Source organism: Trachypithecus francoisi, unplaced genomic scaffold, assembly GCF_009764315.1.
Source record: "Trachypithecus francoisi isolate TF-2019V2 unplaced genomic scaffold, Tfra_2.0 Contig01461, whole genome shotgun sequence".
NCBI classification, from domain to species: domain Eukaryota; kingdom Metazoa; phylum Chordata; class Mammalia; order Primates; family Cercopithecidae; genus Trachypithecus; species Trachypithecus francoisi.
The window spans coordinates 19,286,689-19,308,901 of NW_022681433.1; the positions used below are offsets into that span (position 1 = coordinate 19,286,689).

General features: G+C 42.8%; 1 protein-coding gene across 3 annotated transcripts in view; it reads left to right on the top strand.

Annotated features, from left to right (window-relative positions):
* Positions 1-22,213, top strand: part of SACS (sacsin molecular chaperone) — a 128,538-nt gene that overhangs the window by 40,453 nt on the left and 65,872 nt on the right. For all 3 annotated transcript variants that reach the window (XM_033237188.1, XM_033237178.1, XM_033237208.1), the window contains one exon: positions 8,795-9,314. In XM_033237188.1, coding sequence (XP_033093079.1) covers positions 9,295-9,314 — 20 coding nt within the window. In that variant the 5' untranslated portion in view covers positions 8,795-9,294. The remainder of the gene's footprint in view (positions 1-8,794; positions 9,315-22,213) is intronic.

Genomic DNA, 22,213 nt, shown 5'->3' on the forward strand with positions numbered 1-22,213 from the left:
GTGAACACGGCAGCACTGAACACCATGAAAAGGGAAGGAATCCTTCAGGGAAGAGGGCCTTTACTAGCCCCAAAGACACCCTTAAACCAACAGGGAAGACAGCGTATCAAAGGAGATAGAGTATTCGCGTGGCTCCTGATTGTATTTTAATCTCATTCCTGCAGGAGAGGCCTTTCTTGTCCTGTCCTCGGGGGACAGCTAGGGGTTCCTGTGCTAGTTCCTGGGAAGCTTGCTTTATCCCCCCTTCTCTCTGGTGCAATTCACTTTGTCACCTCAGGAACTTCTTCACTTCCTGCACTCTTCTCCTGCCTCCCTCTGCCAAAAGGCCTTACCTCTGCCAAAGGGCGGCGTTTAGCTCAGGGAACAGCTCCTTTTATTTATACAATAGCTGTGATTTAAGTCCCCAGTCTCCTGGCTGTTCCTGTTTCAAACTGTGTAACTCACAGAACTTTTCCCGTCGGTGAGTAAGTGCAGATGGCATGTTTATCTTCCTCCTTCTTAAATGAGATCATATGTACTGTAGTGCCAAGTTTTCCTGCTGTGGGTCAAGCCCAGATGCCAAAATAGGGTAGTTTTGCTGGGAAGGCCAAGAGGTCACTGAGTGGCACACGTGCTTGTTAACTGTGGGCAGTGGCTTCAGGTTCCAAGCTGGGGGGAGGGGAGCCCTGGTACCTAATAGCTGTTGGACAGCGTTGGTTGTTTTGAGGCCTGGAGCATGAGAGGAGGTCATGAAATCAGTGGGCAGAGAACATCACGAACACATTTCATGTCACTTCATGTGTTCAAAAATACTACCTCAGCAAAAGTAGCAGCATCTAATACTCACAAAAACCGTATGCAGTTGACTAAATGCTGTTAGGACACAGCTCAGTTTGATGTTGCAGTGATATGGTTCATGGATAAGGCAACTGTTTAGGGATGAGGAAAGTTGGGCACAGCAAGATTATGTGATTCTCAAGCCATGGTGAAGAGAAGACCGAAGTATGGGCTGTTGCTGGACTCTTCTGGACACCCGTTTCCTTCTCTGTATAACGAAATTCACAATTCCCTACCAAATCACTAGACTTAGAGACTGAAATAAAATCATCCCTATGAAATCGCTTTAACAAATCTAAAATACCATGCCCCTACAAGGCAGTCTTACTGTACTGCATTTTAATTTCACTATCGACAACATTTCAGTCGTATAAAAGTTTTCTTTGCCATGTCACACAGACCCCCGGCGGCCGTGCTCTAGCTCACAAGCACAAGCCCGCTCTCGCAGGGAGTCAGGTGGGGTGCAGCTCCGGGGCCTCCAGTCCAGCACCCACCTGAGATCTTCACACCCTGAGCAGAGCAGTAGGGGCAACTTAACGGGGCACCAAGTGGGCAAAAATGGCGCCTTCCCCACTGCGTGTGCAGGAGGGTGAATTCCTGGATGTTGAGGAGCGGGGGCACAGAAACTCCCCACCCACTCTCCCCAGGAAGAGGGCAGGGCCCGTGGGGACAGGGATTCCCCTCCCCTCTTCCCCACCACCACAGACATAAGGCCTCAGTGGACACCAAGGCCCCAGCACAACATCAGGCCCCAAGGGACACAGGACTCTAGGTGGACACCAGACATCAGACATCAGGTTGATGCCAGGCCCTAGCCAAGTGGACTCCAGTCCCTGCGTAAACATCAGGTCCCAGTTTGGCACCTGGGCCCCAGCTGAACATCAGGCCCCTGGCGGATGCCCAGGTTAATAGCAGGCCCCAGGTGGACACAAGGCTCCAGGTACATTCAGGCCCCGGGTGGAAACCAGGCCCCAGATGGACATCAGGCAACTGTATGTCAGGTCCCAGGTGGACACATAGGCCCCAGTTGAACACCAGGCCCCAGATGAACATCAGGCCCCAAGTGGATGTGCAGTCCCCAGGTAAATACCAGGGCCAAGGTGAACAGGAGGCCCCAGGTAGATACCTAGGCCCCTGGTGAACATCAAGCCGCAGGTGGAGACCCTGACCCCAGGGGGCCATCCAGCTCGAGGCGAACATCAGGCCCCAAGTGGACACCAGTACCCAGATGGACATCAGACCCCAGGCACACACTGGACTTGAGGTATTCACCAGGTACCAGGCTCATGCCCAGGCCACCGCTGGACACAATGAAACAACAAGTTCCATTCAGTGGTATAATAAAGCACACCACAAAGCTCCTTCACCCATATCTTCATAATAATTAATTGGGCTGGATAGTCATAGGTTCATATATAGGCCTAATAACCTCAGCAATGTAATTATTTAGTTTCTACAAAACGTGTGTTTGGACTTGTTTAATGGAAACTCAGGTTCCATTCAGTGATTTAAAACAGCACATCCCAAAGCTTCTTTGCACATAGCTTGGTTTTCGGTATTAGAACTGGATGTTCGTATGTTGATACATAAGCCTGATAGCCCCTGAAATGTCATATCTGAGATTCTACAAAACGTGTGTTTGGAGCTTGTTTCATGGAAACACAGGTTCCATTCGTTTATATAAAACAGCACATCAGAAAGTTTCTCCTCACGTAGCTTGTTTTTCATTATTAGGGCTGAAAATCTATATAGGTGTAATAGTCTCATTAAGGTTTGATTTTCTCGCTTATGTGCTTAATCATCTAGAACTGATACTTGTGCACAGTAGGGGTTCAGATACATGTTCGTGCTTGTGTCCATATAGTTGGCCACTTGCCCCGTAACATTTTGGGAATGGCCCAGCTTTCCCCCGCTACACCCCTCTGATACTTCTCTCATGTATCAGGTTCCCGTTAATGCAAGGGTCTGCTTCTGAGCCTTTTACTCTCTTTGATTGTTCCCGTGTGAATGCCACATAATTATTATGGTTTCTTGTTAAAGCTTAGTATCTTCTAGAGGAAGTCTTCCCTCTTCTTCTCAAGTAGTGTCTTTGGTTACTGTGTTTTTATTTTACAAGGTTGTTGGGGTTTTGATTCAAATTGCTTTGAATTAAAAGATCAATTTGAGGAGAGTTGACATTTCAATAATATTTAACCTTCTGGTTCATCATGTACATATCTCCATTTTTAAAGGGTCTTTTTAATGTCTTTCATTAAAGTTTATAGATTTTCTTCCTAAAATTCCTATACAAGTTCTTTCATTATAATTATTCCAAGGTAACATTTTTTTCTTGCTATGATAAATGTCTGTCATTAACAAATACTTTTCTCTTAAACTCTTGCTGGTATGTAGAAATGCAATTTAACTTATATCAGCAATCTTGAAAAAATCCGTTATTAACATTATCAGTTTGTCTGAATTTTTTTGAACACTCTATCAGTGAATAGTGATGGTTTTGTTCTCCCTTCCCCTCCTCCCTGTTCCTCTTTGTTTCTTCTGTCTTGTTCTGGCTGCCCTCTCCAATACATGCTAAGTAGAAATAGAGATCAAGAAATATCCTTATCACTGCTAAGCACCAGACTTGCCTTTTAGTTTGCCCCTTAAAAAAGTTCCTTTCTACTTTTTTTTTTTTTTTTAAAGACTGAGTTTCCTGTTGCCCAGGCCAGTGTACAATGGCGCGATCTTGGCTCACTGCAACCTCTGCCTCCCGGGTTCCAGCCATTCTCCTGCCTCCGCCTCCGGAGTAGCTGGGACTACAGGCACCGCCACCACGCCCAGCTACTTTTGTATTTTTAGTAGAGATGGGGTTCTACCATGTTGGTCAGGCCGGTCTCAAACTCCTGGGCCTAAGTGATCTGGCCTCCGTGGCCTCCCAAAGTGCTATGATTACAGGCATGAGCCATGGTGCACGGATGACTTTTTTTTCTTTTACCTTGATCAGTCTTCCAGAAGTTTGCCAATTTTAGTAGTGTTTTTTTTTTTTTTTTTTTGAGACGGAGTCTCGCACTGTCGCCCGGACTGGAGTGCAGTGGCCGGACCTCAGCTCCCTGCAAGCTCCGCCTTCCAGGTTTACGCCATTCTCCTGCCTCAGCCTCCGCAGTAGCTGGGACTACAGGTGCCGCCACTGCGCCCGGCTAGATTTTTGTATTTTTTTAGTAGAGACGGGGTTTCACCGTGTTAGCCAGGATGGTCTCGATCTCCTGACCTCGTGATCCGCCCGTCTCGGCCTCCCAAAGTGCTGGGATTACAGGCTTGAGCCACCGCGCCCGGCCTTTAGTAGTGTTTTTAAAGAATTAACTTCTATTTCTCTTTCATTAATTCTGCTCTCATCTTTATTTCCTATTTTCTTTGGGTTTATCCCCAAGACATTTTTTCCTAAATTCTTTTTTTTTTTTTTGAGATGGAGTCTTGCTCTGTCCTCCAGGCCGAAGTGCTGTAGTGTGATCTCGGCTCACTGCAACCTCCACCTAGCAGGTTCAAGCGATTCTTCTGCCTCAGCCTCCTGAGTAGCTGGGATTACAGGGGCACACCACCATGCCTGGCTAATTTTTTGTATTTTTTAGTAGAGATGGGGTTTCACCAGTTGGCCAGGCTGGTTACGAACTCCTGACCTCAGGTGATCCACCAGCCTCGGCCCCCCAGGGTGCTGGGATTACAGGCGTGAGCCACCACACCCTGCCTTTTTCCTAAATTCTTAAATGGACACTTAATTCACTAATTTTTAGCTTTTCTTCCTTCTGGATGAAGTCATTAAAGGCCATACATTTTCTCATAAATTTACTGATCTCCATTTTTAATAACAAAGAGTAGGTTAAAGACTTAGTGTTTTCAGTAGGCACTTTGATCAGCATTTAATGAGTCATTTGTATTCATTTTATTCATCTTTAAAGTTATTTTCTATTTGTGGTACTAGGTTTCCATTTATAGTAGATGGAAAGTTTCTTTTCGTAATACATTTATTTAATTAAAATATCATTTTGGGAAAAATAAATATTAAGTGAAGAATAAATAGGTGGTACACAAGTAGGCCAAAGATCACCAAAGTTGTATGTCGTAGCTCAAAAATGAAAAACAAATTATGAGAGTGATTCATTGGGGGCTATATTTTGAGAACAGAATGATCTGGGCAACTGTTACCTTATCACCTTCACACATACTGGCTCACAGCACACATAATGAGTCCATCGTGGTGGGTAATTTCTGACAACTATGGAGAGTATGGCAGGTTCCAGGGAGATGAACATGTGCAAACGTTCTAAGTGTCCAGGAAAGGAATAATAGTGTTTGGAATTCTGAACTGTGAGCTGGTTGTTAATGGCAGAAGTAGTATTAAAATTAAAGACCAGGCTGGGTGCAGTGGCTCACACCTGTAATCCCAGCACTTTGGGAGGCCCAGGTGGGTGGATCACCTGAGGTTAGGATTTCAAGAGCAGCCTGGCCAACATAGTGAAACCCTGTCTCTACTAAAAATATAAAAATTAGCCAGGCAAGGTGGTGTATGCCTGTAGTCCCAGCTACTCGGGAAGCTGAGGCAGAAGAATTGCTTGAACCCGGGAGGCGGAGGTTGCAGTGAGCGAAGATCATGCCACTGCACTCCAGTCTAGGCAACAGAGCGAGACTCCATCTCAAAAAATAAAAATAAATAAAAATAAAAATGAAGTTAAAGACTGGATTAGTTGAAAGAGACTGCGTTCAGGAGGTGTGAGATAAGGACACAGTGATCTCTGAGACCAAGCATGTGTGTATCAAGGACAAGTCATGTCATGTTTAACCCACTTCCCCTTATTATTAGATGAGACTATCTTATTAGATGAGACTATCAGACTGGCCGGGCAGTGTAAGTCAGAAGGAAGACTGCAGCTTGGATTAGTAATCCACTGGGCAGGATCATCCTGTTCTGTTAGAAAGGACAGGAATAAATGTGATTGATAACAGTATATTTACAATGGCTAAGAGAGTTACTGAGGAAATATTATCCAAAGACCGGTTTTTGTAACCAACGTATCATTGTCCATGGGGAGTAAAATTTAATAATTTGCCACGCAGCTTTATGCTGTTTAGCAGTTTTATCAAACATGCCTGTTGATATGAAGTTAATTAATATTCTAGATCACAGAACATGTATTCTTAAAGATATCAACAAACTGGAATTAGAGATTTAGTGAGGCTGACAAGCATGAAAGCGCAGTGTTCCGCTGAGATCAATACTGCTCCGATTCCCTTCTGAGGTTCCTGCAGAGGCGGAGCGTCAGTGGCAGATGGCCTGGAGGTCTTGCTTCCAGTGTAACTAATTCCAGACTTCCCTTGAGCTCTTATCTATCATATAAAACCTGCTTGTCTTACATTCATATAAACATGTTTATATTCATATCTTTTTCTTTTTGAGACGGAGTCTCGCTCTGTCTCCCAGGCTGGAGTGAGTGGCACAATCTCGGCTCACTGCAAGCTCCGCCTCCCAGGTTCACGTTATTCTCCTGCCTCAGCCTCCCGAGTAGCTGGGACTACAGGTGCCCGCCACCATGCCAGGCTAATTCTTTGTATTTTTAGTAAAGACGGGGTTTAATCGTGTTAGCCAGGATGATCTGGATCTCCTGACCTCATGATCTGCCCACCTCGGCCTCCCAAAGTGCTGGATTACAGGCATGAGCCACCACGCCCAGCCCCAGTTCCTATATTTTACAGATAAAAAATTGATCCTAATCCTTCACTTTGTTATACATGACTTCTTTTAATTTTAAACATTTCAAACTGGAGTCCAGTTATAAGTCTATTATCATAAAAAGGTTTCCATCCTCTTGCTAATATAGTTCCTTAATTTAATTTTAATTCTTAAATCCTAAATTTACATATATAGTTTTTCTAATTCTTGGCATGGCAATCAAAATTTCATGAACTATTCATGAAAGAATAAGAAGATTTTGCATTGGTATGTTTGAGTTAATCTCACTCATGATGCCTAGTAATATTTTTAAATTATAGCAAGTTACTGGGAAAGTGTTTTCAGAAAAGCATTTACAGTGAATATGGAGTGCTTTTCCTGGGTTTTCATGAACATCCAAGAATTGATAATGTAATCAGTATAGCTTAGGTTGTTATTCCTACAGTCCTTTTTTTCCCCACAATGAAACATTGTTGCATAGCAAATGCAGAAGAAGAAGTCCGGAGCTGGTCTTCCGCGTTCCAGTCGATCCCTTCCTGCTTCGATGGGCTGAAACAAGTTAATGGCCTTCCTGTGCCTCAATTTTAATGTCTCAGCATCTCTACCTTTCTTGTTCTGTCTACCTGAAATAGCCATTTAGTATGACATTGTCTGAGAGAGCATCTTGATAATTATGAAGTATTTTAGAACAATGAATGGGCAGAAAATGCAGTCGCATGTGTCCCTCCACTTACCATTGTTTATGAAGTTTGCCAGCCGGGTGCGGCAGCTGACGCCTGTAATCCCTGCACTTTGGGAGGCTAAGGTGGGCGTGTCACCTGAGGTCGGGAGTTCGAGACCAGCCTGACCAAAGTGGAGAAACCCTGTCTCTACTAAAAATACAAAATTAGCTGGGCGTGGTGGAGCATGCCTGTAATCCCAGCTACTCAGGAGGCTGAGGCAGGGGGATCACTTGAACCCGGGAAACAGAGGTTGCAGTTAGCTGAGATCATGCCATTGCACTCCAGCCTAGGCGAAAAGAGTGAAACTCCTTCTCAAAAAAAAAAAAAAAAGTTCATCATTTTTCACTGAGGTTTCCTTGGGTTAGCCCAGATTGTGCCCAACACCCTAAAAAATAAAAATTAGAAAGTTTGTCATTTTTTCTTCTATTTGTTTCTTAAAATGTTAGACTATTACAGGCACCAATGGTTATAAGGAATATTACTAGTAAAATTAAGTCTTTCTGAGGACACATTTCCTTTCCTAAGGTAAATATTTTGCTTTCAAACGAGTTATTATTGTACACATAAAGTTGTAGGTTTGGGTCGGGTGCAGTGGCTCACACCTGTAATCCCGGCAGTTTGGGAGGCCGAGAGGCAGGGAGATCACTTCAGGTCAAGAATTCGAGACCAGCCTGGCCAACAGGGCAACACCCCATCTCCATGAATAATACAAAAATTAGCTGAGTGTGGGGGCAGGCGCCTGTAATCCCAGCTACTCAGGAGGCTGAAGCAGAAGAATCACTTGAACCCGGGAGGTAGATGTTGCAGTGAGCCAAGGTCATGCCACTGCACTCCAGCCTGGACAATAGAGGGAGGCTCTGTCTCAAAAAACAAAAACAAAAACAAAACGGGTTTGGATTTAAAGGGTGTTGTTCCTGACAAAAGGCACATCACGTGTGAGTGAAGCACATACTGGCCGTTGGAAGAAGCCAGGGAAATAGAGGGAGCGGGAAACTAACTGGTTAAGTAGATGCACTTTTAATTGTTTTAATTTTTTTTTTTGAGACAGAGTCTCACTCTGTCGCCCAGGCTGGACTGCAGTGGCTCCATCTCAGCTCACTGCAAGCTCCGCCTCCCGGGTTCCCGCCATTCTCCTGCCTCAGCCTCCCGAGTAGCTGGGACTTCAGGCGTCGCCACCTCGCCCGGCTAGTTTTTTGTATTTTTAGTAGAGACGGGGTTTCACCGTGTTAGCCAGGAGGGTCTCGATCTCCTGACCTCATGATCCGCCCGCCTCGGCCTCCCAAAGTGCTTGGATTACAGGCGTGAGCCACTGCACCTGGCCAATGTACTTTTAATTTCTATAGCTGCACATGTGCATTTGTTGGTTGCCTGTCTTGTGAGGCCAGAAACGAATGCCATGCTCTTTGGCAGAGCTGTCGTGCTACCAGCAGAGTATAATTAGAAAGTCACTGGAGCTGAGCACCATGGCCCTCTTCAATGAGGAATTGCATTTTCAGTGCATTGACTTCAAGTGCTTTTCCTTAACCCTTTCTTTACCCTTCCTTGATTTTTCTTCCAGGATCACAGAAGTGAGGCCAAGATGCCCATGTCACCAGAGCCAGAAGAAAGGCTCCTACCAAAGAATATTTTACATCTGCTGAGATGAGGGTGAGAAGCTTCAAAATCCAAGAATTTCTGCACCATTTTCCCCAAGAACCTTCACAAAGAAATACGGAAAATTATCAGATGAAAATAAATTGATTTTGCTGTGGGGGAAAGCCAAAAACTTTTAGCGAATTCACAGTTTTACCCTGAGAACTTCCGTGGGTCGCTGGAACAGAAGGCTTCCGTCATCAGCCTGGAGAGTCATACTTTAAGGAACACAGATGCAAAACATGACAATGTTTCCTGACATCAGATGATGAATGGACGCTGAAGGGAAAAACAGGCTTTTTTTTCCACCTGGCAGGAAGAGCTGAACTTGGAGTACACACATAAAGGAAGCACAGAGGGAAGACGTAAACAGAGGAAAGAAGCGCACTTCCATGGTTTTTACAAACAGATATCCCAGAAGTGATCATGGAGACCAAGGAGAACAGGTAAATGAGTTAATGTTTAAAATGACAATAATTTGTATTAGGAGTTGAAGGCTTGCTGGATTTTCCCAAATGAAACATAGATAAGCAAAAACCAATGAAAGCACTCGAGAGGTAAAAGTGAACCAACTATCCATACCTCAGTTTCAACTGAAATTGTATATGTAAGTTTTCAAGCCAAGGGTTGAAAATAATTTCTTTGCCTTTGCCCAGATAGTTTTGCATTTTCTTTATACTGGTGAGGCTATTGTAATGGAGAGTTGACTAGATGTAGCCCATTTTCTCCTTCATAAAATGTATCTATGAGTGCCCCAGACTGCCATACCATTGTTTGGAAAATATAAAATAAACAACTGTGAAATACTTAGAATTATATCGAATAACCTGAGGAGAGAGGGAGAGAGGAGAGAGACAGTGAGAGAGAAAGAGAACTCTACTTTTCCCTTTATGAATTATGACAATAAAATATAATGCTTGCTCTTTTTCTCAAATTTAGTTGCTATAAGAACGTATGCTTATTTTACAAGCTTGAGGATTTGTGCAAAAAATAAAATGTATGTATATTTATATAATTATTCCTTAAATTTCTGTATGTGCTTCTTTTTTTCTTAAGCATAACAAAATACTCTTTCATTAATTTTGAATGCTGTATTTCGATATTACATTCAATAATTGAAATTTTAGTGCCATAGAGATCAGGGAAGGCTTCACATCTTACAACCTAAAGATATCAACAAATAAAATGTCGCCGTATTTGGCTTTCCAAAGCAAAACATCGAAAAAAACTCACTGTATTGCTCTTTACCTTTTGAAAATCGTTACCCATTAGACAGTGGAACAAAGTGATACTTTTTCAGTAGTGCTTGCCTCTTAGCTTCAGGATTCATTTCATAACTGATTGTTATTTCAGTGTGTGAATGGACAAGACTATTGAGATGACTTTATGGGTGTGATTTTTATTAAATGATTGAAATATTTGATTGATTTCCATATTTCTAGTATTATGAGAAGTCATGTGAGATTAATTTCCACACCATTGCTGATGCTAAATTATTTAAACATGAGAGAAATCTACTTATCTATCATCATACATGTTATCTTGCAGTATTTCTGTGGATTTTTTTAAACCTTCTAAAATGTTTCCATATTAGTGCATTCCCTCCTAGTTTTGGAACCAGATTTTTTTTTTTTTCAAATCAAAGGTGAACTCATTTTCCTTTAACTTACCAGCTGACTTCTTTGTATTGGTAATTTTGTTTATACATCCATTTTAAAGAGCAGTGACTATGCAGAATCACTAACTCTGACACGAACTATAAATGTTTAATAATTAGGATTGATTTGATACATCTAAAAGTTATGCTGTCTTTGTGTTCACTATGCAATACATTCCATTTATAGCTAGAAAAAAATATGAAGTAACTTTGCATGTACTTTTGCAGAGATTTACATTATATAGGCTTTACGTACCAAATTACTTAAAGCTAAAATGTTAGCGACTAGATATAGCCACATTTATGAACACATAGAGTAGATGTTTTGAGAGTCAAAACATCAGTCTTTTTAAAAAAATACATACACTTGGCCGGGCGCGGTGGCTCAAGCCTGTAATCCCAGCACTTTGGGAGGCCGAGACGGGCGGATCACGAGGTCAGGAGATCGAGACCATCCTGGCTAACACGGTGAAACCCCGTCTCTACTAAAAATACAAAAAAACTAGCCGGGCGAGGTGGCGGGCGCCTGTAGTCCCAGCTACTCGGGAGGCTGAGGCAGGAGAATGGCGTAAACCCGGGAGGCGGAGCTTGCAGTGAGCTGAGATCCGGCCACTGCACTCCAGTCCGGGCGACAGAGCGAGACTCCGTCTCAAAAAAAAAAAAATACATACACTTTTATCAAACCAGGCTGGTTTATATAAAACCAGCTGGGGGCGGTGGCTCACAGCTGTAATCCCAGCTCTTTGGGAGGCTAAGGTCAGGAGTTCAAGACTAGCCTGACCAACATGGCGAAACCCCGTGTTTACTAAAAATACAAAATTAGCTGGGCATGGTGGCGCAATCCCAGCTACTCGGGAGACTGAGGCAGTAGAATCACTTGAACCCAGGAGGCAGAGGTTGCAGTGAGCCGAGATCGCATCATTGCACTCCAGCCTGGATAACAACAGTGAAACTCCGTGTGAAAAAAAAAAGGCCGGGTGCGGTGCCTCACGCCTGTAATCCCAGCACTTTGGGAGGCTGAGGCGGGCGGATCACGAGGTCAGGAGATCGAGGCCATCCTGGCTAATACGGGGAAGCCCCGTCTCTACTAAAAATACAAAAAAAAAAAAAAAAAAAAAAAAAAATTAGCCAGGCGTGGTGGCGGCGCCTGTAGTCCCAGCTACCCTGGAGGCTGAGGCAGGAGAATGGTGTGAACCCGGGAGGCAGAGCTTGCAGTGAGCCGAGATCCGGCCACTGCAGTCCAGCCTGGGCGATACAGTGAGATTCCATCTCAAAAGAAAAAAAAAAAAAAAGATATGTAAAACCTGTTTTATTAAGACCATAAATATGCCTAATCTTGTTATTCCTGGGAAAAGAAAATTCTTAAAGTTAAAGAGGATCCACTCTAGGCTTCTGGAGCTCTGGGGTCCACAGCTGTGTGTGAGGGTGGTGGAGGCGTGCTTAGAGTCCCAGCATTAACACACAGGGCCTTCCCAGGCCCTGGCTTTATGGAAATATTGTGGGAAAAGAAATTAAATTATCTATCTAATAAGGCATGTAAAAGGTGATGTACACAATGAAATGAAAGCAGATATATTATTAAATATATTCACCTCAAATTTTAAGCTAAAAGTTGCAACATAACGAATCTCATTTGTTGAAAGCTGCTGTGGGACTGGCTCCTTCTCCGTTGCTTTCAGGAAGATGTGGGAGCATCAGTATATGTTAGTGCAAAAGGCAGATTCCAGGGGCGGGCCAGATTTGGGGAAACTGCCCCAAGGGTTCCGAGGAAACAGCTCTAGTTACAGTGTGCTTAGGAGCAGGACTCACTTGGGCTTCATTCAGGCTAGTGGAAATAAATGTCTAGGAATCCTCTCTTATGTTGGGGGCGGGGGCTTCATTTGATGCATGTGACAACTGAAGTCACATGACTTGCTAAAAATCATATTCTGACACCTGTTGAAATAGTAAAGAAGACTTTACTCAGGACTGCTTTGATAGGCATCAAGACCACTGCAACAGGGCAGAGGGATGGGGGCTCAACTCCTAATACAGCAAAGACAGCTGAGGATTCACAGCCAATGAGCAGTGTGAGGGGTCATTGCGTGGAAAATTACGAAGGGGGATGTCAAAAGTCAGAGACTTTTGCTGAACTGACTTGAAACAATGATCGGCTCTCAAGGTGGGTTGAGGAATCCGATGGGATGTGGAGGTGATCAGATAGCCAGAGTCAGGGAATTCTGTCTGAACTGGCATGGCGGGATGCAGGCATCAACTGGGCTAGGCAGGTCAAAGGCAGGACCTGAAGACAATGCCTTGTCAAAAAGAGGGCGTGAGGGAGCCTGTCTAATGTTTGGTTAAAGAGAAAGACCATTTTAGTTCCCCTTGTTGTTCATGAAAGAAGAGAGATTCTTCTGTCTGAACAATCTAAGTCCATTTCTTGTTGGTTGTCTTGTTCATTAAGGACCAGCTGAACCATCTGTTGAGACTTGGTGATAGAGAATATTTGCTGGATGGTTCAATAAGTCAGACATTTTTGAAAAATGAAAAGAAAAACAAAGATGCATGGGTAGAACGGACTGTGAACTCGGTTTCTGAGTCTAGATGTCGGGCTTGCAGTATCTTCGGGTGGCAGAATGAGGATGGCAGTGACCCTCCAGTGGCTTTTCTGGCTTTCCGTTTGAATGTCCTTGGTGATGTCATAGACTCCAGTGTCCTGGAGCAGAGTGTGGAAGAGACAATGTGCCAAATGGCTGACTTTAATTTGCAAGGAGGTGAAAAATAGCTCAAAGACAATGAACACATCTAGAAACTGATAACCCATAAGGGTGTGCTGTAGTTTTCTACTGAAGCATAAAATATCTCTGTACAGTGCTGCCCCCTTTTTAATTCAAGATAACCAAAGTAATATCGTTCTCATTTGTAAAATGTCTGGTTTCATTAGATTTGGCTGATTATTAACATAAATGCAAAACATGATCATTGATGATGTGAGGCTTTTTTTTTAGCCCATTAATTTTTTAAAGTCAGGTTTAATAGGATACAATTTACATAAAATAAAATTCACCCTTTTTGTAAATTTATTGTGATTTGAAAATACTAAAATTCATGATACGAATTTGTGGTAATAGAGGTGTTTTATGTGGAATTGGCAGTTATTTCATTGCTATTAGGAGAAATAATACTTAATATTAGAACATGGTTTTTTTTATTATACTTAAAATTTGGGGATACATGTGCAGAACGTCCGGGTTTGTTACATAGGTATACACGTGCCATGGTGGTTTGCTGCACCCATCAACCCATCATCTACATTAGGTATTTCTCCTAATGCTCTCCCTCCCCAACCCCCAACCCGACAGGACCTGGTGTGGGATGTTCACCTCCCTGTGTCCATGTGTTCTCATTGTTCAGCTCCCACCTGTGAGTGAGAACATGCGGTGTTTGATTTTCTGTTCGTGTGTTAGCTTGCTGAGAATGATGGTTTCCAGCTTCATCCATGTCCCTGCAAAGGATAGGAACTCATCCTTTTTTATGGCTGCATAGTATTCCATTGGGTATATGTGCCATATTTTCTTTATCCAGTCTGTCATTGATGGGCATTTGGGTTGGTTCCAATCTTTCCTATTGTGAACAGAGCTGCAATAAACATACATGTGCATGTGTCTTTATAGTAGAATGATGTATAATCCTTTGGGTATATACCCAGTAATGGGATTGCTGGGTCAAATGGTATTTCTGGCTGTAGATCCTTGAGGAATCACCACACTGTCTTCCACAATGGTTGAACTAATTTACACTTCCACCAACAGTGTAAAAGTGTTCCTATTTCTCCATATCCTCTCCAGCATCTGTTGTTTCCTGACTTTCTGATGATTACCATTCTAACTGGTGTGAGATGGTATCTCATTGTGGTTTTGATTTGCATTTCGTTCATGGCCAGTGATGAGCTTTTTTTCATATGTTTGTTGGCCACGTATATATCTTCTTTTGAGAAGTGTCTGTTTATATCCTTTGTCCACTTTTGGATGAGGTTGTTTTTTTTTCTTGTAAATTTGTTTAAGTTCCTTGTAGATTCAGGATAGCAGTCCTTTGTCAGATGGCTAGACTGCAAAAATTTTTTCCCATTCTGTAGGTTGCCTGTTCACTCTGATGATAGTTTCTTTTGTTGTGCAGAAGCTCTTTAGTTTAATTAGACTCCATTTGTCTATTTTGGCTTTTGTTGCCATTGCTTTTGGTGTTGTAGTCATGAAGTCTTTGCCCATGCCTATGTCCTAAATGGTATTGCCTAGGTATTCTAGGATTTTTATGGTTTTAGGTCTTACATTTAAGTCTTTAATCCATCTTGAATTAATGTTTGTGTAAGGTGTAGGGAAGGGGTCCAGTTTCAGTTTTCTGCAAATGGCTTGTCAGTTTTCCCAATACAATTTATTAAATAGGGAATCCTTTCCCCACTGCTTGTTTTTGTCAGGTTTGTCGAAGACCAGATGGTTGTAGATGTGTGGCGTTATTTCTGAGGCCTCTGTTCTGTTCCATTGGTTTATATATCTGTTTTGGTACCAGTACCATGCTGTTTTGGCTACTGTAGACTTGTACAGTTTGAAGTCTGGTAGTGTGATGCCTCCAGCTTTGTTATTTTTGCTTAGGATTGTCTTGGCTATATGGGCTCTTTTTTGGTTTCATATGAAATTTCAAGTAGTTTTTTCTAATTCTTTGAAGAAAATCAATGGTAGCTTGATGAGGATAGCATTGAATCTATAAATTACTTTGGGTAGCATGGCCATTTTCACAATATTGATTCTTCCTATCCATGAGCATGGAATGTTTTTCCATTTGTTTGTGTCCTCTCATATTTCCTTGAGCAGTGGTTTGTAGTTCTCCTTGAAGAGCTCCTTCACATCCCTTGTAAGTTGTATTCCTAGGTATTTTATTCTTTTTGTAGCACTTGTGAATGAGAGTTCACTGATGATTTGGCTCTCTATTATTGGTCTATAGAAATGCTTGGATTTTTTCATATTGATTTTGTGTCCTGAGACTTTGCTGAAGTTGCTTATCAGCTTAAGTAGATTTTGGGCTGAGATGATGGGGTTTTCCAAATATGCAATCAAGTCATCTGCAAACAGGGACAATTTGACTTCCTCTCTTCGTATTTGAATACCCTTTATTTCTTTCTCTTGCCTGATTGCCCTGGCCAGAACTTCCAATACTATTTTGAATAAGAGTGGTGAGAGAGGGCATCCTTGTCTTGTGCCGGGTTTCAAAAGGAATGCTTCCAGCTTTTGCCCATTTGGTATAATATCGGCTGTGGTTTGTCATAAATAGCTGTTATTATTTTGAGATACATTCCATCAGTGTCCCGACCCACAGGACAGTCGAATGGGCCCTGGAAGGGGGAGTGGGAATGGAGGAGACAAGAAAACACGAGAAATGGAGACAAGACAAATAGCCTGATCAAGTCTCGTTTAATGGTGGCAGTGCAATGCCTTATATAGGCTGGCAGAGGAAGAGGTTGGGCCAGGGCGGTGACAGGAGGCTGGGTTTACTCAAATTACAATTGCGCATGCGCTGTTGGTTGATAATTTTCCCGGACGAGAGATTGCGCCTGCGCTGTAGGCTGCATAACTTCCTGGGTGGGAAAAATGTTTGCGCGTGCGTGGGAAAAGTTTAGGCGCGTGCGGGAAAGGTTTGCAATGAAGAACCCGGAAATGTGCCATCTTGTCTCCGCTTTGCGGAGATCAAGCAACAGAGGTCGGCTAACTCTGGGCCTCATGGCTCCGGACACATCAGTACCTAGTTTATTGAGAATTTTTATTATGAAGGGGTGTTGAATTTTATCAAGGGCCTTTTCTGCATCTATTGAGATAATCATGTGGTTTTTGTCATTGGCTCTGTTTATGTGATAGATTACATTTATTGATTTGCATATGTTGAACCAACCTTGCATCCAACATCTACAGAACTCTCCACCCCAAAACAACAGAATATACATTCTTCTCAGCACCATATTGCACTTAAAAAAAAAAAAATTGACCACATAATTGGAAGTGAAACACTCCTCAGCAAATGCAAAAGAACCTAAATCATAACAGTCTTTCAGACCACAGTGCAATCAGATTAGAACTCAGGATTAAGAAACTCACCCAAAACCGCACAACTAAATGGGAACTAAACAATCTGCTCCCGAATGACTACTGGGTAAATAACAAACTTAAGGCAGAAATGAATAAGTTCTTTGAAACCAATGAGAACAAAGACACAATGTACCAGAATCTCTGGGATGCTGCTAAAGCAGCATTTAGAGGGAAATTTATAGCACTAAATGACCATGGGAGAACGCGGGAAAGATCTGAAATTGACACCCTAACATTACGATTAAAAGAACTAGAGAAGCAAGAGCAAACACATTCAAAAGCTAGCAGAAGACAAGAAATAATAAAGATCAGAGTAGAACTGAAGGAGATAGAGACACGAAAAACCCTCCAAAAAGTCAATGAATCCAGGAGCTGTTTTTTTGAAAAGATTAACAAAATAGACCACTAGCCAACTAATAAAGAAGAAAAGAGAGGGGAATCAAATAGACATAATAAAAAATGATAAAGGAAATATCACCACTGATCCCACAGAAACACATACTACCATCAGAGAATACTATAAACCCCTCTACCCAAATAAACTAGAAAATCTAGAGAAGATGGATAAATTTCTGGACATATACACCCTCCCAAGACTAAACCAGGAATAATTTGAATCCCTGAATAGACCAAAAACAAGTTCTGACATTGAGGCAGAAATTAATAGCCTACCAACCAAAAAAAAAGCCCAGGACCAGCTGAATTTTACCAGAGGTACAAAGAGGAGCTGGTACCATTGTTTCTGAAACTGTTCCAAACAACAGAGATGTGAGTTTTTTAAAGTTTGCTTTGCTGAAACTTGTGACAAGGAATTTCATATTAAACTTTTTTTTTTTTTCTTCAGATGGAGTCTCACTCTGTCACTCTGTTGCCCAGGCTAGAGTGCAGTAGTGCCGTCTCAGCTCACTGCACCCTCCGCCTTCTGGGTTCAAGCGATTCTCCTGCCTCAGCCTCCCAAGTAGCTGGGATTACAGGCATCTGCCACCATGCCCAGCTAATTTTCTTTGTATTTTCAGTAGAGACAGAGTTTCACCATGTTGGCCAGGCTGGTCTCGAACTCCTGACCTCGTGATCTGCCCGCCTCAGCCTCCTAAAGTGCTGGGATTATAGGCATGAGCCATCACGTCCGGCCCAGATTAAACTTTTGGAAAGCAACTACAGGTTAGGAAGCCATGCTAAGAACTTGCTTTCAGACTTTATCTGCAATACCTATATATTTGGGTGAATTCCTCTCTTTTCTAGGCGCTAAGTTTCCTGGGTCTGCCAGAAAATGACCTTCTTTACTCTTCTGAAAGTCTGGGAATTCCATAAGTAAGGTACCAGACAGGTTTCCTGAGAGGGCTTTGTAAGCATTCTCTCCATAAAGTCAACCTTCATTCCTTAGAACTGTCTGCTTATATCTGATTCTTTGCATATCATTCTCAAATATGACATTCCAGTCAAAGCCTTTGTCATATGGCCAAAGTTTCCAATTATGTCTTGTTACAAGGGGAACAGATTCCTATTGAACTTATGCAAATAACTGTATAACCATGTTTCTGAATTCTGGAGGGATTAGGTGGGAAGGCAAAGACAAATGCTTTATTTCTGTTTACAAAGGCATAATCACGAAATTGCATGGTATAGATTGGGAATTATAGGTAGCTTAACAGTTATAGATAGCTTAACAGAAAAGGAAAGAAATTTCTTAAATCCAACAGCAATATTCCAAACAAAAGCCATTATCATCATTTATTAGTACATTCAGTCCCATGTAATTAATTCTTGTTCTGCTTGATCTGAGCTTAGCAATTTTAGGAATCCATAGCTTCTCTACTAGATCTCTGGAAACTCTTCCTTTTTTTTTTCAGACGGAGTCTCGCTCTGTCGCCAGGCTGGAATGCAGTGACCAGATCTCGGTTCACTGCAAGCTCTGCCTCCTGGGTTCATGCCATTCTCCTGCCTCAGCCTCCCAAGTAGCTGGGATTACAGGCGCCCGCCACAACACCCGGTTAATTTTTTGTATTTTTTGTAGAGATGGGGTTTCACCGTGTTAGCCAGGATGGTCTCAATCTCCTGACCTCGTGATCCGCCTGCCTTGGCCTCCCAAAGTGCTGGATTAGAGGTGGGAGCCACTGTGCCTGGCCTCTGGAAACTCTTAGTCTAGTAGTGTGGCTTCAAAGTGAATAAGGAATGCCATTAGGAGTCTGTTCCCAGAGTACCTGGCTTAGTTCTTTCCATGGGTCTCTGAGGCAGTCCCTGTTTGTTGAGGACAAGCACTTTGGCCTGTAGTTGATTACAGATGCTTCTGGAAAAGCATCACAGTAGAAAGTAAAACAAAAATGATGTAAAAGCCTTAAAGTGGTTAAAAAGCTAATGAAAGTTTATCTGGCAAGGAAATTTTGTTATTTCTGTGGCACGTGTGAACCCCCAAAATTTGAGATAGATCTCAGTTAATTTAGAAAGTTAATTTTGCCAAGGTTGAGGATGCGTCTATGACACAGCCTCTCAGGAAGTCCTGATGACATGTGCCCAAGGAGGTCAGGGCACAGGTTGGTTTTATACATTAAGGGAGACATGAGACATCCATCAATATATGTAAGAAATAAATTGGTTTGGTCTGGAAAGGTGGGACAACTTTAAGCAAAGGCAGGAAGACTGGAAGTGGGGAGGGAGCTTCCAGGTCACAGATAGGTGATACACAAGTGGTTGCATTCTTTTGAGTTTCTGATTAAGCCGGAGGAGGCAAATCAGATATTCATCTATCTCAGTGAGCAGAGGAGTGACTTTGAATAGAATGGGAGGCAGGTTGGCCCTAAGCAGTTCCCAGCTTGAGTTTTCCTTAGCTATTTTAGGGGCCCAAGATCTTTTCCTTTTATATGTGTAACATTTTAAAACAGTAACTAGAATTACGATTAAAAATATTATACCAGGACATGTCATGGACAATGCAGGTATTGACACATTTTCTAGGAACTTCTTATAATTTCCAAAATATTTCCCAAAGTGCTGGGATTACAGGCATGAACCACTGCATCCGGCCTGAATTTATATGAGTTCTGATTTATCGCTAAGCCAATGTGAATAGAAATCCTTTAAGGGATTTTATAAATTAACTTGGCAATCCCATGCAGAGGTAGAAAAATACCATACATACATAACATACATGCATACATACATTCATACATATGTAAACTTACATACAGATGCAAATGGAGACCTTGTAGCTTTCATTCTAATATTTTAGCCACATGTCAGGTAAAAAGAGTAAAACAAAATTCACAGGTTTATATAAAATGCTTGGCTTTCATCTTTGCCCTGCTTCCTATTTTTATCTGCATTGTGTTTCTGACAGATGGAATAAGGTAAGGTTACCTGCTCAGTATGAGGGCTAATGCTTTCCACCAATATTTGTGGAGGAGACTTGTAAGATTTTCATTTGCTTATATATCTGATGGCTTTTGGGGGTCATTTGAGAGCTCCTGATGTGGGTAGGAGGTCTAAGATTCCAGTGATTGTAGGGAGGTGGGGGGCTTGAGTGGGAAGGGAAAGTTCTGGTGGAAGTGGATAGATGGATGGTGGAGAAATAAGGGTTTCAAAGGCAACGTATTAAAGGATTCAAAGGAAATGAAGGGAAGATCAAAGGTGGTAAAAGGAGGAAAGAGAGGCAGAGGCGATAGGAAGGGGGAGGTCTCAAAGGAGCCTGTTTGGGGAAGCCATCAAAGTTCCAAATTATCCTTAGCAAAATTATGTCATAAGGAATGAAGTGGACAGAGTGAGTGCCTGCCTTAGTGGCCATAGTGGTGGAGCACACAGCCATCAAGGGCTTGGGAAGTGGGTTTCAGTGACCGAGAAGCTCCCATACTCTTAACTAATGGTACTTTGCAAGCAATGAAGCCTAGGACTCTGACCCAGCCTCTATATCTAATAAACAGAGAAGCCTGGGACTCCTCTAACCCAGCTTCTACAGTATACTCAGAATCTTAAAAGTCAAAGTCTGTCTTTACCTGGAGCACTGGCTTAGGAGTTGGACTCATGAATGGATCCCTAATCAATCAGTCAGAACTGAAGAAAAAGGCTTCAAAGGTGTGTGTCTGGGTAGGAGAGTGATCCAGTGATAAGATGAGAGGTCCAGGAGTCCAATGATGAAACTTTCTGTTTGTTTTTGAGAAGGATTCTTGCTCTGTCACCCAGTCTGGAGTGCAGTGACATGATCTTGGCTCACTACAACCTCTGTCTCCCGGGTTCAGGTGATCCTTCTGCCTCAGCCTCCCGAGTAGCTGGGACTACAGGTGTGCATCACCACACCTGGCTAATTTTTTGTATTTTTAGCAGAGATGGGGTTTCACCATCTTGGCCAAGCTGGTCTCAAACTCCTGACCTCAGGTGATCCACCCGCCTCAGCCTCCCAAAGTGCTGGGATTATACGCGTGAGCCACTGCGCCCAGCCCTAATGATGAATCTGATCCTATGCAAGTCATAACACTGTAAGTGTTAAAGAACAAATTATTCTGACATTTGTTTAAATGGTGAGGACGACTTTGTTTAGGGCTATTGCAATAGATGTCATGACTACACAATAGGGATGAAATTGGGCTCAATTCCCAATATGGCAAAGAGAGCTGGGATTTCTAGTCCAGGAGCAGAGGGGTCGATGCATGGAAATCCCCAAGGAGAGACATCAAGGGTAGGGGATTCTTGCTGATGGCAGGCCAAGCTGATCAGATATTAAAGGTAGGGGAGTCTCGCTAAACTTAAACTAACTTGGCAGCATTCTTGCTACAACTGAATAGGTAGGCCAAAGACAGAGCCCCAGGCCGAAGTGTAGTGGAAAAGAGGGCCATTGGTGATGGAACTCAATCTCCAGCACCTCTCCCCTCCCTGGAGATCGGGAGTGAGACTGAAAGTTCCAGCCCGTTAATCACGTGATTGGTTCCCCTGGCCACCAACCCCCATCGGGAAACTATCTAAAGAATACCAAGAAGGCCGGGTCCGTGGCTCACACCAGTAATCCCAGCACTTTGGGAGGCCAAGGCGGGTGGATCACGAGGTCAGGAGATCCAGACTATCCTGGCTAACACGATGAAACCCCATCTTTACTAAAAATAGAAAAAATTAGCCAGGCTTGGTGGCGGGCGCCTGTAGTCCCAGCTACTTGGGAGGCTGAGGCAGAATGGCGTGAACCCGAGAAGCAGAACTTGCAGTGAGCCAAGATCGCACCACTGCACTCCAGCCTGGATGACAGTGTGAGACTCTGTCTCAAAAAAAACAAAAAAATAAAAAATAAAAAAAAGAATACCAAGAATACCGAGGTAAGGCCAAAAAGGGTTATTTATTAATAACAAAAGACACTCCTATCACTCCTAAGCAACGAAGCCTAGGACTCTGGAGTTTTAGGTGCTCTAGGTGAATTTAGGTGAAAATTCATAGAGTTTTAGGTGCTCTGTGCCAGAAGTCAGGGACAAAGAAGAAATATATGTTTTTGATGAAATCACAATGGGAGTACTAAAAATTCAGGTGGTAGAGCAGAGTCCAGTGTTCAGGAAAGCAGGCAGATCAGTGGGGTCCACGTAGCTGAAGACCAGCACAGCCAGGGATG